The sequence below is a fragment of the Gossypium arboreum genome, chromosome 6 (genome assembly GCF_025698485.1).
Source record: "Gossypium arboreum isolate Shixiya-1 chromosome 6, ASM2569848v2, whole genome shotgun sequence".
In the NCBI taxonomy this organism is placed as follows: Eukaryota; Viridiplantae; Streptophyta; class Magnoliopsida; order Malvales; family Malvaceae; genus Gossypium; species Gossypium arboreum.
In genome coordinates, this window is record NC_069075.1 from 101277916 (window position 1) to 101296226 (window position 18311).

The following is an 18311-nucleotide window of genomic DNA, read 5'->3' on the forward strand; positions in this document are numbered from 1 at the left end:
GGCTTATGCCCGATTATCAAAAGGGCTTATGCCCCGATTATCAAAAGGGCTTACGCCTGATTATTAAAGGGCTTATGCCCGATTATAAAAAGGGCTTTTGCCCCGATTATTAAAAGAGGCTAGGCCTCGGTTATATGATAAAAGACTAAGCCGCCAAAGGAGAGTTATGGCGGGTGGGTCGAGTTAATCCCCACATGGTGTGTTGGTTGGTACGGGTGGAGAGTAGCGGATGGTGGGTTGAATAGTCTCCCAGATGGGTTTGCATTCTTTATTGACATTATATGTGATATTGAAATGGGCCTATGGGCCATACTGTTCATCAGTAAAGACTTCGCCCAAGAATATGAAATTTGAAAAGGCTTGGCCCGGTGTTATGAAATATGAAATATGAAAAGGGCTATGGCCCAAGACATGTTTGAAATTGGATTTGGGTTTAGACCCAACAGTCGTTATTGTTTTGGGCTCGAAAGGGGCTTGTTGCACATCTGAGTTTCCAAACTCACCCCTTTCCTTAACCTTGGTGAGCCTTGATGTGGGGACTTGGTAGGAAGGATTGAGTAGCCACGGTGATCGTCTTTTGGCTTTTAAACAAATGTTGGTTTTCATTAAATTTCCTTTAATTATTATTTATTTTTGGGTTGTAATAAGGCCATTTTAACTTTTCTTTTATTTCTTCTGGATTATTTTATTTTTAATAACTTCAAACCGGTTGATAATTGTTCAAATGGGCTAGACTTAGGACGTGTTTTCAAAATGATACTTGTTTTCAAAATATCTCAACACCACGATTAATCGATTTATCAAAGACGCCCACTTAAACAAATTTAAACTCGATATGACAAAGTGTGGCTATGGTTGTGGGCATGTCTAGGATTGGATCCAATTAAAGAGCTTGGTACTTAGCGACCTTCATGGCTCACCTCCTCTATCTCGGATACCTCACGGTGCCCGACTTCCATACACTTTGTTAACTCAACAAAATATATGGTTTTAAAACACTAAAAACGGAACGTGGGTTTTCAACTCCAATGTGGCACGTCAAATTCGGCCATAACGTTTGGGCCGGGTTTGGGGTGTTACAACTCCCTTTTACAGATTTCTGGTTCACATAGACTATATCAAATTCTGAAAGCAGAATTTGCCATCGGGCCATCCTTCCATTCAAAGCAGTCGAGTCCATCATGTATTTTAGAGGGTCTATTTCTGAGATGAGCCAAGTCGTATGGTACAATATGTACTGTCTCAATCTTCGGGTTGTCTAGATCAAGACGCAACACAACTTCTTGATTGGTGAATAACTTGTCTCACATTCCATGAATTTCTTATTAAGGTAGTAAATTGCCCTTTCTTTCCTTCCTGACTCATCATGTTGGCCAAGCACACATCCCATAGAATTCTCAAATACTGCCAAATACAATATCAGCGGCTTATCTGGACTAGGTGGCATCAGCACTAGGGCATTGGACAGGTATTGTTTGACTTTGTCAAAAGTCTTCTGGCACTCCTCATCCTAAACACCTAGATTGTGTTTCTTAAGGAGACGGAATATGGGGTCGCATTTCTCAGTTAGTTATGAAATGAACAGGTGATGTAATTTAGTCTTTCTAGGAATCCTCAAACTTCTTTTTGAGTACACAGCAGAGGCAACTCCTGTCTAGCCTTGACTTTATCCAGGTAAATCTCAATCCCTTTTCACTGACTACGAATCCTAGCAGTTTCTCTAACCTAGCTCCGAAGGTACATTTTGGTGGATTGAGCTTTAGCTGGAATTTTCTCAACCTCAAAAATAATTTCCTTAAGACTTGCACACGCTCCTCTTCTGTTCGGGATTTAGCGATCATGTCATTGACATAAACTTCAATTTGTTTATGTATCATATCATGGAACAGGGTTACCATAGCTCTCTGATATGTTGCTCCTGTGTTTTTCAGTCCAAATGGCATCACCTTATAGCAAAATGTTCCCCACATGGTTACAAATGTTGTCTTCTCCATGCCTTCAGGATGCATCTTTATTTGGTTGTATCCTGAGAAGCCATCCATGAAGGAGAATAATAAATAACCTGCAGTATTGTCCACTAAGGTGTTGATATGGGGTAATGGGAAATTGTCCTTCTGGCTGGCTTTGTTCAGATCCTTATAATCTACACAAATTCATACTTTCCCATATTTTTTAGGGACGGGAACGATATTGGCTACCCATTTTGAGTATTTGACCACTTGTAAGAAGCCAGCACTGAATTGCTTCTTGACCTCTTTTTTTATTTTCAGCAAGACTTCGAGCCTCATCTTTCGGAGCTTCTGTTGAACTGGCTTGCACTCTTCCTTTATGGGGAGCAGGTGTACCACGATATCAGTACTTAATCCAGGCATATCTTGATACGACCATGTAAAAACATCTTTGAATTCTTGGAGTAACTCAATGAGGTCTCGCTTTGTCTCTGCGGCAATGCAAGCTCCAATTTTTATTTCTTTTCCTTCTTCCAAGACCACAATCTCTACTGACTCCTTGTGAGGTAGAATCTGTTTCTCATCTTGTTCCACTATCCTTAACAAATCAAGAGATAGGTTACAATCTCTGTCATCTTAAAAGTCCTGGGTTTCTTCGAAACACATAACTAGCTCAATTGGAGATTCTGAGTTAGTAGCAACATCACTTATATCATTGATATCTGGAGACCTGTTATAGGGATGAAAAAAATCCAAAGAACAAAAGAATCTAAGAATAATTATCTGTATGGTATGATTATGAATCAAATAAAAGAATAGAAGAATATTTTCTCGGAATAAGAGAGAAAGATGTATTTCATTGAAATAAAGATGTTGGACATAGGCCTCTTTCATAAAAGGATCCTTATTGTCCCTAGGCTTAAAGCAATAAATGTGTTTTGAACATTACTCTGAATTAGCTCTAAAAACTACAGGAATCTCTTTCGTACTCCAGTTTTCAGAACACTTCCAGGTACATAAGGGCTAATACCCGATAAACTTCCTTCCAAAGTTCCCTCTTCAGATATGGCGTTGATGTTCAGATTTCCCATCATTTCTTCAATCATTTCTTTTCTTGTCATCTTCCGTTTAGGGTGAAAAATTCCTCCTGACACAAACGTTCTAGATATATGGGGAAAAGTCATCAGTTCTCATTTGACTTATTCCCCGCTTAATGGTGCTCTTCTCCTTTCCTGCTTCTTCTCTAATTCTTTCTTCTTTTACTTCACATCCGGCTTATATCCCATGCCAAAGTGATTTCGTTTATCCATCAGAATTGGTACCTTGACTCTCTCTTAGAGATATTTCTCGAGTCATTTTCCCTACATGACTCCCTTTTCGATAGTCAATCATAGACCCATCTTTATAGTTTTGGATTTTTTAGGCATAGGAATCTTGTTCCCTTCAACAATGAAGGTTACATTTACAAATTCCAGCGATCGAAAGGAACATTCTATCACTTCATCGTCTGCCCCTATGTATGGCACGTCACTAGTTACGGATGTGATAATGTCTTCTTCTGCGTTTATCGTTACCAGTCAACCATCAGTTATCAAGCTTTTGGTGCAGTGATGACGGCACTGCCTCTGCTGAGTGAATCCAAGGCCTCCCCAGTAAGAAATTATAAGATGGCTTAATGTTCATCACCAGGTTATCTACTTCATACGTGTTTGGACCAATCAAAAGAGGTATCTCAATCCTTCCCATCACCTTTCTTTTAATACCATTGAATGCTCTTACTATGTTCTGACACGTTTTCATATGAGAGCTATCCACTAGTAATCTGTTTAGTGTGGATAAGGGCAAGACATTTAGTGCGGATCCATTATCAATTAACACCCCTGGCAGTGTATATCCTTGCAACGGGTGGTGATGTGCAAAGCCTTAGTTGATCTCATACCTCTAGGCAATATTTCATCATCATTAAAAAAGATGAAATTATTGGCGCTTATGTTCCTGACCAGACAGTCTAACTTGTTGACGGAGATATCATTAGCGACATAAGTTTTATTTAATACTTTCATCAACATGTTACGATGTACCTCTGAGCTTAAGAGTAAAGCTAAGCACTAATATGTGAGCTAGGTGTTTATGCAGTTGCTCCACAATGCTATACTCGCTATGCTTTAAGAATTTCAAAAACTCTTTAGCCTCCTCTTCAGTTTCTGGCTTGTTAACAGGCAATTTAAGTCTGGCCGCCTTTTCTTTCTTTTGTTCAACCGTCAAGGCTTTTCATTTTGTGGGCTCAGCCTTTGAATTTTTTGGGTCATAGTGCCTCCCACTCCTCATGTAGAAACCCACATCTTGACCTTCTTCTGAAGCGCTCATTGGGTTCTCTTCTCCCGGGATCATCATGTTGCAGTTATAATTCCAGGGAACCCTCTTGCTGTCCTTGTAGGGAAAGGTTATAGGTTTCTAGATTATGACTCTTAGTGCAATTTGTACTCCAGTTTTATTTCTTCTTGGTCGTGAAATGATAACCACTAGGTGGTTGACTTTATAGATCTTCTCTGTTGACCCTTCTTCTGAGGTGCATACATCTTTTCCTTCTAGGCCTTCAGTATACTCGATGAATTCTAGCTCCTTATTGTCCATCAAACCTTGTACTGGAGCCCTGAATTCACTGCATCTTTGAATCTCATGACCTTCTTCATCATGGAACTCGTAGTAGTTCCTTGCTTTTTGGGATTTTTCCCTTAAATCATGTGTGATTAATCTACTTTATACCATTTTCTTCCAAACTCATCTTAGTGGGGTTTTCACTTCTGCTATATTCATCTTGATTCTCTTCCCTGCATTATCGATTATCATGTTTACCCCTTTGTTAGAATTGTTGGGTAACAGATTTTCTGCACCAGATGGATCATCAAATCTCACAATGCCCATTTTTAATGAGTCTTTTGATTAACCTTTTGAAAGCGGTGCAGTTCTCGATCAAGTGTCCCGTGATTCTTGCGTAGTATTTGCATTGTGCTTCGAGTCTTACCATTTGGGGAATGGAGGTTTCATAGGTTTTAGGTAGAAAGGGAATACTACATGTGCATTAAACAAATTTTGGTACAACTCCCTATACTTTATTGGAATGGGCGTAAATTAGAGTTTCTCTATATTTTTCTTTGTGTTGGATTCTTACTTTGGGAGGCCTTGATGGCTAGTAATCACTTCTCTTGACTGACTTACATAAATCGGCTTTGAATAGCCCTTGTTACACGTACTCGCATTATTTACCTCATTTTCTTTCTTTCTCAAGGTAGTTCTCTTAGTGTTTTCCCCGTCTTCTATTTTTCCACACCTTATTGCATTTTATATCATCTCACCAAACATTATTATGTCCAAGAAACACTTAGTCATGCTTCTCAGCATGTGATTGATGAGTGGAGCCTTCAGGGTATTAATGAAGAGCATTGTCGTTTCCTTTTCTAGCAGAGGTGGTTGGACTTGCGTGGCGACTTCCCTCCACCTTTGAGCATATTACCTGAAGCTATTGCTTGTCTTTTTCTCCATGTTTTACAATGTGATTCTATCAGGTGCCATATATGTTACATTACCATATTGTTTCATGAAGCCTTGTGCCAGTCCTTCCATGATTTAATTTGGGCACGTCTTATGTGACAGCCCTAAATTGACCCTAGTAGGAAAGTGGTTTCGGGACCGCTAAACCGAGTCACCGAAGTATTTGAATATGATATTTATTGTCTAAAATATGTGAATATGAATGTGTGAAAGTTTTAAGCTTTAATTTAGTCGATTGCATGTGAATTTAGTTAATCGGACTTATGTGTGACACTTTTGAAATGTGATAGGTTAATCTATAAGGATCTATTAATGCATGTTATAAAAATGATGGGTTTGCATGTCAAATTACCCAAAATTTTAAGTAGTGGCCGGCCATGCTATGGGGTAAAACATATTATAAACATTTTGTGTTAATATGTTGTGTGAAGAATAATAAAATATGAGGGGAGTGGGAGGAGAAACCAAAGTTGTTTCATCCTTGCTCCCTCATTTTGCCGTAACTTGAGGAAGGAAGAAGAAAGGAGTTCTCTTGCTTCATGTTCAGCTTGGATGAGGATTAGGAAGAGGTAAGTACCTTGAAATTCTTTGAAAATTATGTATAAAGAAGGTGGTTAGTTCAAGTTCTATTCATTCCATGGATTAAGTTTTGATTGTTTGGAGGTTTGATATTCGGCCAAGTAGTTTGAATCTCTTAGTACATATATTTTTTCTTCTTTCTTGAAGGTTGAAATTGGGTTGTTCTTAAGGAGGTGCCGAATGTGGTCATTGAAGGGCCTTGGGGAACAATATGTGTGGCTTGGGTTATAACATTCGGCCATGGTAGAAAATGGAAGAGATAAATGGTTGTTAATTGTGATAGTTTAAGGTAATTGTAAGTATTTTGAATAAATGAACAATAATAATAATAAATCATCTAGTGAATTGGTGTAGTTGCCGAATTTGAACTAGGAAGTTATTGAGTAATGTGTGTATTTTAAGTGATAGAATAGAGTGAATGCTTGGAATGTGATATGTATGAATTATAAGTTGGATTAAAAGCTGTTATATTGCCTTATCATTTTCGGAAATGTGCTTTGTCAAAGAAATTGAGGGTTGACGTTTAAGTGATGTGAATATAGGGATATTCGGCTTGTAGTTTTATAGATGTAATATGAGTGTTAGGATGGAATGATGTTTAAGTACGAATGTATTTGGATGGATGTGCTTATAAGTATAACTTGAGATAAAATGGTGCTTAGTCATCATAAATAACCATATTTCTAGAATGTGTTAAATATATATATTCGGCCTTAACATAGATATGCATATATCTATAAAGTTGTTAATGCCTAAGTAAGATGTTGGGTTGTGCATGACTAGAGTATATATATATATATATATATATATATATATGCGTATGGTGTTTGATAGTTAACCATTAAGTCATATGTACCTCAACCTTATAATATACATGTGTTATATTAAATCGCCTATTTGATTTGAAATTAAATGAATTCCATTGTTTTAAATTAAGCTCAAGAGCAAAGGGGAACTAAAACTGATAAAGGAAAGGAAAAAGTAATCGAATAGCCGTTGAAGTCGTTCGACAACATCCGAGGTAAGTTTTCGAGTAGTAGAACTTAGTTTATGAATTGATTAAGTCATGACATATAGCATAACAAATAAACGGTGATATAATGATTCTACTTGAATTATATATTGAGGTGATTAATTTATACCTATGACGGGTAGCTGAATGGGTATAGAGATTATGTTATAAAGCCAATCAAAATCATGCTCTTTGTATGTGGCTATTGAGCCGAAATTGGTAAGGTTTGATAAGTGTTTTGTGTTTGAGCTTTAGTAATGAAAATGAAATATCGATGTGTCATGATTTATTGATATTTGTGCATGATTATTCGAATGATATCCGGGCTAAGTCCTGAAGGCATTTGTGCTAGTGACTATATCCAGGCTAAGTCCCGAAGGCATTTGTGCTAGTGACTATATCCTGCTAAGACCAAGGCATTTTTTGAATTGCTATATCCGGCTAAATCCCGAAGGTACTTGGGTTTGGAAGTGAGCGACCTTGCTGTAATAATTTCAATTAATACGCTCATAAAATCCAAACGATAAGGTATGTTTCGTATATGCTTCGGAAAAGTCGATTCCAATTAAATAGTATTCGCTCAATTGATTAACGAACTTTCAGCCTTTAGTTAGGTTTGATACCTTGTGTATGAATATATTGATTGAAGCATGGAGTAAGTATGATTTTGAGAATATGCATATATGAAATTATTCATTTAGTCATATGAACGTTATACTTTAGTCGTAACTAATTTCATTACTCAAAACTTACTAAACATTAAATGCTTATTCATTTCTTTGATTCTCTGTTTTATAGATTTTGTTAAATCACTATCGGACTCGGGATTGTCAAAGTCAAGTCGTCCACACTATCTAAGCCCTTTTGGTACTCTTTTAGTTAAACTTTGATAACGGCATGTATAGGATTGACCTTCGTTGTTAATTAAGTACCTTTTTGGTATTGTATATATTCGGTTGGCCATGCGAAAATGGCTTATATATTTTGAGCATAGCGTTATAATCATTTTGTATATATATATATATATATGGTTATTGAGAAGTGTGGAAATGCTTGGCAATGATTAGCCATTGGAATGGTTATTCACGATCATATTTGGTGCTATGTATGTTAAATGGCTAGTTGAATCATGGAAACTATGAAATAGGTAAAATCTGCCTTAAAATAGATGCTGACAGCAGCAGTGATGTGAGTTTGAAAAATCACTAAAAATAGTAGAAATGTAATTAAATAATGAATAAATTATGTAATCGAATCTTGATGAGTCTATTTTCAAATGAAAGAAGCGAAACGACCATATGAGCCGTATTTTATGAGATGTTTAAGTTTTCGTAAAATAGGGATAGAGTGATTACTGGATCCCCTATTCTGATTTTGAAAATTTACCATAAATTAACCAGAGACAATTAGAAGTCATTCTTTATATGTATAGATTCCTTTTTGAGTCTAGTTTCATTAGAAACAAATGGCATAAGTATTGAAGCTCTGTACAGGGATATATCTAAGTCGTAATGCATGAAGGTCAGGGTAGTTGAACCCTGAAACAGGGGAGAATTTAACTAATAAACTGTACTAATTGGCTTGACAAAAAATTCTAGAAAACAATTTGTAGATGGACATATGAGTCTAGTTTCAGGAAAAATTTATAGAATCGGTTTTCGAGTTTTGGAACTCGAGATATGATTTTTAAGGTGACAGTGATGCAATTAGCCAGCTTATCTGGAAATTTTAAAATGAACTGTGTAAATGAGTGAATTAAGTCCGTTAACACCTCGTGTTCGACTCTGGAAACGGTCTCGATGACAGGGCGTTACAATTTTATTGGTATCAGAGCTACGGTTTAGTCGATTCTAGGACTACCGTAATACGTTCGGGTCTAGCTATACATGCCATTGTGTGTTGATTTGATAGTGTGGCGATTTCTGACAGTTAAAAATGTGTTTATTTATAGTAATGGATCCCGATCCCAACCGAGCGGTAGCTGATGATCTTGAGAGTGTAGCGCCTGCTCCCGCACAAGGGACAACGCCGGTGGACTCTCAACCTATTGCTAGTAATCAAAATGATGAAGCTAGATAGGCTTTTTATAGCGTGATGAATGATTGGTTCAACCAATACATTCGAACTAATACGGCTGTTCCACAACCCCCATTCCCGACTAATACAACCCCTACACCTGTGATACCTCCAGTAACTGACCAGATAAGGTTAAATAAGCCCCCAATTGATAGAATCCGAAAACACGGGGCTACTGAATTTAAAGCTACAGATAGCGACGATGCCGAGCAAGCTGAATTTTGGTTGGACAATACTATTCGAGTACTTGATGAACTATCTTGCACACCCGATGAATGCCTAAAGTGTGCTATCTCTCTGCTACGTGATTCTGCCTACCATTGGTGGAATACGTTGATTTCTGTCGTGCCCAGAGAGCAAGTAACTTGAGAGTTTTTCCAAACCGAGTTTCGAAAAAAGTATATCAGCCAGAGATTCATTGATCAAAAATGGAAAGAATTTCTTGAACCTAAACAAGGTTCCATGTCGATTACTGATTATGAACGAAAGTTTGTAAGGCTTAGCCGGTACGCTCGAGAATGCATTTCTTCAGAAGCTGTGATGTGTAAATGTTTTGAAGATGGACTGAACGATGATATAAAGCTGTATGTTGGCATTTTAGAAATCAGAGAGTTTGTGGTACTTGTTGAGCGAGCTTGCAAAGCCGAAGAGCTCAGTAAGGAGAAAAGAAAAGCTGATATGAGAGTAAAGGAGTTTCGTAAGAGACCTTCGGGGAAGCCCTTTCAACAGTCATCGAAGAAATTTAGAGATGATTTAGGCCGATCTAAATACACTTCGGGCTTTTCTAGACGAGATCGTGATCGGCCCCCTGTGAGTACGTGAGTCACTTCGGTTGCCAGTGTTGGAAATGATCGTCGAGACAGAACAGAGTGCCAGTATTATGGTAAATGGCATTCGGGGAGTTGTAGATTCCATGACCACTCCTGTTATAAGTGCGGATCAGCTGACCACTTTATCAAGGATTGCCCGAGACTGTCCGAACAAAATGTAAACCAGAGTGGGAAACCGGGTGCTACTACTGCTCGAGGTAGACCATCTAAAAATGTGGGGAATGCTAGCGGCGGTTCGAGAGGATCTAGAGATGTTACCACCAGATCTGAGGCTCGTGCTCCTGCTAGAGCCTATGCTATACGTGCACGCGAGGATGCTTCTTCGCCTGATGTTATTACCGGTACTTTCACTCTCTTTGATACTAATGTGATTGCTTTGATTGACCCTGGGTCTACTCATTCTTATGTATGTGAGACTTTAGCATCCAGTAAGACTTTACCTGTTGAGTCTACTGAGTTCGTTATTAGAGTGTCGAATCCTTGGGTCGTTATGTACTTGTTGACAAAGTGTGTAAGAAATGTCCCTTAGTAATCGAGGTTCCTCGCTTCCGGCCGATTTGATGCTTTTACCGTTTGATGAATTTGATGTTATTCTCGGTTTGGATTGGTTGACCGTACATGATGCGATTGTGAATTGCAAAAGTAAGACTATTGATTTGAGGAGTGCAAATAATGAGATAATCCGAGTTGAGTCTCTGTTTTGAATGGATTGCCAACAATAATATCCTCGATGTTAACTCAAAATATGTGAGAAAGGGTGTGAAGCGTACCTTGCATACGTGCTTGATAATAAAAAGTCGAAAAGAAACTTGAATCGGTACGGTGGTTTGTGAATACCGGATGTTTTTCCGAAGAATTATCGGGTTTACCACTGTTCGGAGGTAGAGTTTGGTATTGAGCTCGTACACAGGACTACACCGATTTCGATAGCTCCGTGATCGTATGGCACCAACGAATTAAAGGAATTGAAAGCTCGATTGCAAGAGTTGACGGATAGAGGTTTCGCTCGATCGAGTTTCTCACCTTGGGGTGCACCAGTATTGTTTGTGAAAAGAAGGACGGAACCATGAGGTTGTGCATCGACTATCGTCGGTGAATAAAGTGACAATAAAGAATAAATATCCGTTATCGCGTATTGATGATTTGTTTGATCAACTAAAGGGAGCCTCGGTGTTTTCAAAGATAGATTTGAGATCGGGCTATTATCGATTCTGAATTCGAGATTCGGATATACCCAAAACCGCTTTAAGCGAGATACGGTCACTACGAGTTCTTAGTGATGCCGTTTGGGCTCACTAATGCCCCTGCGGTATTTATGGATTTGATGAATCGGATCTTCAGACCGTTTTTGGATCGGTTTGTAGTTGTGTTTATCGATGATATTTTGGTCTATTCGAGAAATGAAACCGATCATGCTGAACACCTGGGATTAGTGCTGCAGATTTTACGGGATAAGCAGTTATATGCTAAGTTCAGTAAGTGTGAGTTCTGGTTAAGAGAGGTGAGCTTCTTGGGTCATGTGGTATCTGCATCGGGTATTCGAGTTGATCCGAACAAAATTTCAGCCATACTTAACTGGAAGCCCCCGAGAAATATTACCGAGGTTCGAGCTTTTGGGACTTGCTTTACTACTGACGCTTTGTAAAGGGTTTCTCGATGATAGCCACACCAATAACGAAACTACTTCAGAAAGATGTTAAGTTTGAATGGACTGAAAAATGTCAGAAAAGTTTCGATCAATTGAAAACTTATTTGACTGAAGCTCTAGTACTAGTGCGGCCGAATCGTGCAAGGAGTTTGTCGTCTCTGATGATGCATCCTTACTTTGGGTTGTGTATTGATGCAAGAAGGTCGAGTTGTAGCTTATGCGTTGAGACAATTTAAGTCACATGAGAAAAATTATCCAACCCATGATCTCGAATTAGCGCCATCGTATTCGCTTTGAAAATATGGCGACATTACTTATTTGGTGAGAAGTGCCATGTATATTCGGATCACAAAAGTCTCAAATATTTGATGACTCAAAGAGACTTGAATCTGCGACAAAGGCGTTGGCTTGAGTTGTTGAAAGATTATGAGCTTGTCATTGATTATCACCGGGAAAGGCTAATGTGGTTGCGGATGCCTTAAGTCGTAAATCACCGTTTGCTTTCTGACGATGAATGTACACTTGTGCGTTCTACCCGACAATGTGTTAGTAGCAGACTTAAAGGCCAAACCATTGTTGATTCATCAAATTCGTGAAGCTCAAAAAGTCGATGATGAATTGGTTGCAAAACGGGCTGAATGTGTTTCGGATAGGGAATCAGAGTTTCAAATTGATGATGACGATTGTTTGAAGTTCAGAAGCCGTTAGTGTGTTCCAAGAAATTTAGAACTTATTTCGATGATTCTGAACGAAGCTCATTGTAGCTGAATGTCAATTCACCCGGGGAGTACGAAAATGTACAACGATCTGAGACGTCAGTTTTGGTGGCATGGTATGAAACGAGACATTTCCGATTTTGTTTCAAAGTGTTTAATATGTCAACAAGTGAAAGCGAAACATCAAGTGCCTACAGGTTTACTTCAGCCGATCATGATACCTGAATGGAAATGGGATCGAGTCACCATGGATTTTGTATCTGGGTTGCCATTGTCAACAACTAAGAAAGATGCGATTTGGGTTGTTGTTGATAGACTGACTAAGTCGGCTCATTTTTTTCCCGTACGTACGGATTACTCATTGGATAAACTAGCTGAATTGTATATTTCTCAGATTGTAAAATTACACGGGGTACCTATTTCTATTGTGTCAGATAGAGATCCGAGATTCACATCGCGATTTTGGAAGAAATTGCAAGAAGCTTTGGGTACCAAGTTGCATTTTAGCACCGCTTTTCATCCCCAGACCGATGGTCAATCCGAGCGGATAATTCAGATACCCGAGGATATGTTGAGATGTTGCATCGTTTAGTGGTTCATGGGAGCGGTATTTACCTTTGATTGAATTCGCTTACAACAATAGTTTTCAATCAAGTATTAAGATGGCACCTTACGAGGCTTTGTACGGTCGCAAATGTCGTACACCATTGTTTTGGACCGAACTCAGTGAAAGTAAAATTTTCGGAGTTGATTTGATTAAAGATGCTTGAGCGAAAGTAAAGATAATTCGTGAAAGCTCAAGGCGACATCGATCGTCGTAAGTCGTCACGCGATTTAAAACGAAGAGATATTGAGTATCGTGGGAGACAAAGTGTTTCTTAAAGTTTCACCTTGAAAAGATACTCGATTTGGCCGTAAGGGCAAACTGAGTCCGAGGTTCATAGGGCCGTATGAAATATCCAAACGAGTTGGTCCAGTGGCATATAGATTGATTTTACCCCCTGATCTCGAGAAGATTCACAATGTTTTCATGTTTCAATGCTTTGACGTTACAGATCCGACCCTTCGCACATAATAAATCCCTCCGAGGTTGAAATTCAAGCCGATATGAGTTATGAAGAAGAACCGATTCGTATCCTAGCTCGTGAAGTGAAAGAGTTGCGAAACAAAAGGGTTCCGTTAGTAAAGGTGTTATGGCTCAAACACAGGATCGAAGAAGCTACTTGGGAAACCGAGAACTCTATGAAAGAACGATACCCAAACCTATTTACCGGTAAGATTTTCGGGGACAAAAATTTCTTAAGTGGGGGAGAGTTGTGACAGCCCTAAATTGACCCTAGTCGAAAAGTGGTTTTAGGATCGCTAAACCGAGTCACCGAAGTATTTGAATATGATATTTATTGTCTAAAATATGTGAATATGAATGTGTGAAAGTTTTAAGCTTCGATTTAGTCGATTGCATGTGAATTTAGTTAATCGGACTTATGTGTGACACTTTTGAAATGTGATAGGTTAATCTATAAGGATCTATTAATGCATGTTATAAAAATGATGGGTTTGTATGTCAAATTACCCAAAATTTTAGGTAGTGGCCGGCCATACTATGGGGTAAAACATATTATAAACATTTTGTGTTAATATGTTGTGTGAAGAATAATAAAATATGAGGGGAGTGGGAGGAGAAACCAAAGTTGTTTCATCCTTGCTCCCCCATTTTGCTGTAACTTGAGGAAGGAAGAAGAAAGGAGTTCTCTTGCTTCATGTTCGGCTTGGATGAGGATTAGGAAGAGGTAAGTACCTTGAAATTCTTGGAAAATTATGTATAAAGAAGGTGGTTAGTTCAAGTTCTATTCATTCCATGGATTAAGTTTTGATTGTTTGGAGGTTTGATATTCGGCCAAGTAGTTTGAATCTCTTAGTACATATATTTTTTCTTCTTTCTTGAAGGTTGAAATTGGGTTGTTCTTAAGGAGGTGCCAAATGTGGTCATTGAAGGGCCTTGAGGAACAATATGTGTGGCTTGGGTTATAACATTCGGCCATGGTAGAAAATGGAAGAGATAAATGGTTGTTAATTGTGATAGTTTAAGGTAATTGTAAGTAGTTTGAATAAATGAACAATAATAATAATAAATCATCTAGTGAATTGGTGTAGTTGCCGAATTTGAACTAGGAAGTTATTGAGTAATGTGTGTATTTTAAGTGATAGAATAGAGTGAATGCTTGGAATGTGATATGTATGAATTATAAGTTGGATTAAAAGCTGTTATATTGCCTTATCATTTTCGGAAATGTGCTTTGTCAAAGAAATTAAGGGTTGACGTTTAAGTGATGTGAGTATAGGGATATTCGGCTTGTAGTTTTATAGATGTAATATGAGTGTTAGGACGGAATGATGTTTAAGTACGAATGTATTTGGATGGATGTGCTTATAAGTATAACTTGAGATAAAATGGTGCTTAGTCATCATAAATAACCATATTTGTAGAATGTGTTAAATATATATATTCGGCCTTAACATAGATATGCATATATCTATAAAGTTGTTAATGCCTAAGTAAGATGTTGGGTTGTGCATGACTAGAGTATATATATATATATATATATATATGCGTATGGTGTTTGATAGTTAACCATTAAGTCATATGTACCTCAACCTTATAATATACATGTGTTATATTAAATCGCCTATTTGATTTGAAATTAAATGAATTCCATTGTTTTAAATTAATCTCAAGAGCAAAGGGGAACTAAAACTGCTAAAGGAAAGGAAAAAGTAATCGAATAGCCGTTGAAGTCGTTCGACAACATCCGAGGTAAGTTTTCGAGTAGTGGAACTTAGTTTATGAATTGATTAAGTCGTGACATATAGCATAACAAATAAACGATGATATAATGATTCTACTTGAATTATATATTGAGGTGATTAGTTTATACCTATGACGGGTAGCCGAATGGGTATAGAGATCATGTTTTAAAGCCAATCAAAATCATGCTCTTTGTATGTGGCTATTGAGCCGAAATTGGTAAGGTTTGATAAGTGTTTTGTGTTTGAGCTTTAGTAATGAAAATGAAATATGGATGTGTCATGATTTATTGATATTTGTGCATGATTATTCGAATGATATCCGGGCTAAGTCCCGAAGGCATTTGTGCTAATGACTATATCCAGGCTAAGTCCCGAAGGCATTTGTGCTAGTGACTATATCCGGGCTAAGTCCCGAAGGCATTTGTGCTAGTGACTATATCCGGGCTAAGACCCGAAGGCATTTGTGCGAGTTGCTATATCCGGCTAAATCCCGAAGGTACTTGGGTTTGGAAGTGAGCGACCTTGCTGTAATAATTTCAATTAATACGCTCATAAAATCCAAACGATAAGGTATGTTTCGTATATGCTTCGGAAAAGTCGATTCCAATTAAATAGTATTCGCTCAATTGATTAACGAACTTTCAGCCTTTAGTTAGGTTTGATACCTTGTGTATGAATATATTGATTGAAGCGTGGAGTAAGTATGATTTTGAGAATATGAATATATGAAATTATTCATTTAGTCATATGAACGTTATACTTTAGTCGTAACTAATTTCATTACTCAAAACTTACTAAGCATTAAATGCTTATTCATTTCTTTGATTCTCTGCTTTATAGATTTTGTTCGTCACCATCGACTCGGGATTGTCAAAGTCAAGTCGTCCACACTATCTAAGCCCTTTTGGTACTCTTTTAGTTAAACTTTGATAACGGCATGTATAGGATTGACCTCCGTTGTTAATTAAGTACCTTTTTGGTATTGTATATATTCGGTTGGCCATGCGAAAATGGCTTATATATTTTGAGCATAGTGTTATAATCATTTTGTATATATATATATGGTTATTGAGAAGTGTGGAAATGCTTGGCAATGATTAGCCATTGGAATGGTTAATCACGATCATATTTGGTGCTATGTATTTTAAATGGCTAGTTGAATCATGGAAACTATGAAATAGGTAAAATCGCCTTAAAATAGATCTTGACAAAGAAGATGATGTGAGTTTGAAAAATCACTAAAATAGTAGAAATGTAATTAAATAATGAATAAATTATGTAATCGAATCTTGATGAGAAGCGACCATATGAGCCGTATTTTATGAGATGTTTAAGTTTGAAGTGAAAGCAGGGCGCGGCGATTCTTGGATCCCTGTTCGACTTTGAAAATTTACCATAAATTAACCAGAGACAATTAGACGTCATGCTTTATATGTATAGATTCCTTTTGAGTCTAGTTTCATTAGAAACAAACGGAATAAGTATTGAAGCTCATGACAGGAGATATCTAAGTCGTAATGCATGAAGGTCGGGTAGTCGAACCACGAAACAGGGAGACTTTAACTAATAAACTGTACTAATTGGCTCACCAAAAATTCTAGAAAAAACTTTGTAGATGGACATATGAGTCTAGTTTCAGGAAAAATTTACGGAATCTGTTTTGAGTTTTTGAACTCGGGATATGATTTTAAGGTGACAGTGATGCGATTAGCCGACTTATCCGAAATTTTAAAATGAACTGTGTAAATGAATGAATTAAGTCTGTTAACACCTCGTGTTCGACTCCGGCAACGGTCTCGAGTACGGGGCGTTACATATTAACTGATTATACCATTTGGCCGCAGCCCCAGTCAGGCTATCTTTGAAATATTGAATTAACAACTGATCATTATTAACATATCCTATCATCTTCCGACAGAACATCGTAATGTGAGCTTCGAGACAGCTGGTCTCATTATATTTTTCAAATTTCGGGGTCTTAAACTTGGGTGGGAGCACTAGATCTGGAACTAGGCTCAAGTCTTTGGCATTAATTCCACAATGGTAATCAGCGCTTTCCAAAGCCTTGAATTTCTCTTCTAGCCATCTGCATCGGTCTTCAAGTTGCTTTGGGAGCTCCAATCTCACCTTTTCTATTTCTGCTATATCATCAAGATCAGGGACAACGGGATTTGCTAGATGGTCTCCTGGGTTAGAGCCTGAACCTGTCTGAAAGCTTGTTAGTGCCGAGGTACTGATCTGATATTGGAGCCTAATGTTAACGGACACCCTTTGTGGATAAGCGCTTGGTTGTTCTTGTGTGTTTGTTGTGGTAAAGCCGGGAGGATAAGCAAGGTCCTCGTTATCATCCTCAGAATTGACCATAGGGCTCTTTCCTTTTTCTAGCCCTTCAGCCAGCAACTGTGTAACATCTTGAATTAGGGTCTAGTTAGAACAGTGGTTTTGAAACCTTAAATTTGAAATAGAAATAATTATTTTATGATTATTTGATGGTCCATGATACGATTACATGTTTGTGTGAAATTTTCACAAAGAAATTCTATGCCTAATGTGCCCAATTTGAAGTTAGAGACTAAATTGAATAAGTTGCAAAATATGTGTTTCTAGAAGGTTTTAGTATGAAATAGCTTTGGATTATTAATTATAGGTCCTTAAATAGAAATTTACCCAATTTTTAATTTTATGGACAAAAATGGACATGCATGGATAAAATTTGAAAGTTTAGTAAAAAGGGCATTTTGGTCATTTGGTTAATGAAAGATTAAAAAGGGAAAAATCAAGAAAAATTTGCTCATCTTTTTCATGCCATAGCAGAAACTCTCAAGCTCTCTATAGCTAGGGTTTTTCAACTTTCAAGCTTGATAATAAGTACATCCTAACCCCGTTTTTAATGTTCTTTATGTTTTTGAGATCCTTAAAGTATGATCTAGCTATTTCTACCTTTATTTTAAGCTAGGGTTCATGTTTAAAAATTTATCCATGTGTTTCATGCATGTATTTTGATTATTAATGAAGGAATATGGAAGTTTGGTGTTAGATGAACATCTTTTTCTAAGTGATTTTTCATGAAAACACCAAAAAGGACTTGTTTGTAAAACATGTAAAACTAGTTGTTAAAAAAGTGATTTGATGAAAAATTTG

At 37.5% G+C, this 18311-nt stretch overlaps 1 protein-coding gene across 1 annotated transcript; it reads right to left on the reverse strand.

Annotated features, from left to right (window-relative positions):
* Nucleotides 1–4220: 4220 nt before the first annotated feature.
* LOC108484781 (uncharacterized) lies at nt 4221–17534 on the reverse strand. The gene is made up of 3 exons (XM_017788684.1): nt 17002–17534; nt 4527–4683; nt 4221–4379 (listed from the first exon to the last, which is right to left on the reverse strand). Exons 1-3 carry the CDS (start codon nt 17532–17534, stop codon nt 4221–4223), a joined length of 849 nt encoding a protein of 282 aa, XP_017644173.1.
* Nucleotides 17535–18311: the final 777 nt, after the last annotated feature.

Bases quoted from the DNA above. Each gene is read 5' to 3' on its own strand.
- LOC108484781 (XM_017788684.1), bottom strand. From the start codon at position 17,534: ATGGTCAATTCTGAGGATGATAACGAGGACCTTGCTTATCCTCCCGGC. The intron at 4,684-17,001 runs GTATAATCAGTT...ACATGATTTAAG, and splicing joins ACTGGGGCTGCGGCCAAATG to GGAAAAATCCCAAAAAGCAA. The intron at 4,380-4,526 runs GTATGCACCTCA...TTTCCCTACAAG, and splicing joins AAGGCCTAGAAGGAAAAGAT to GACAGCAAGAGGGTTCCCTG.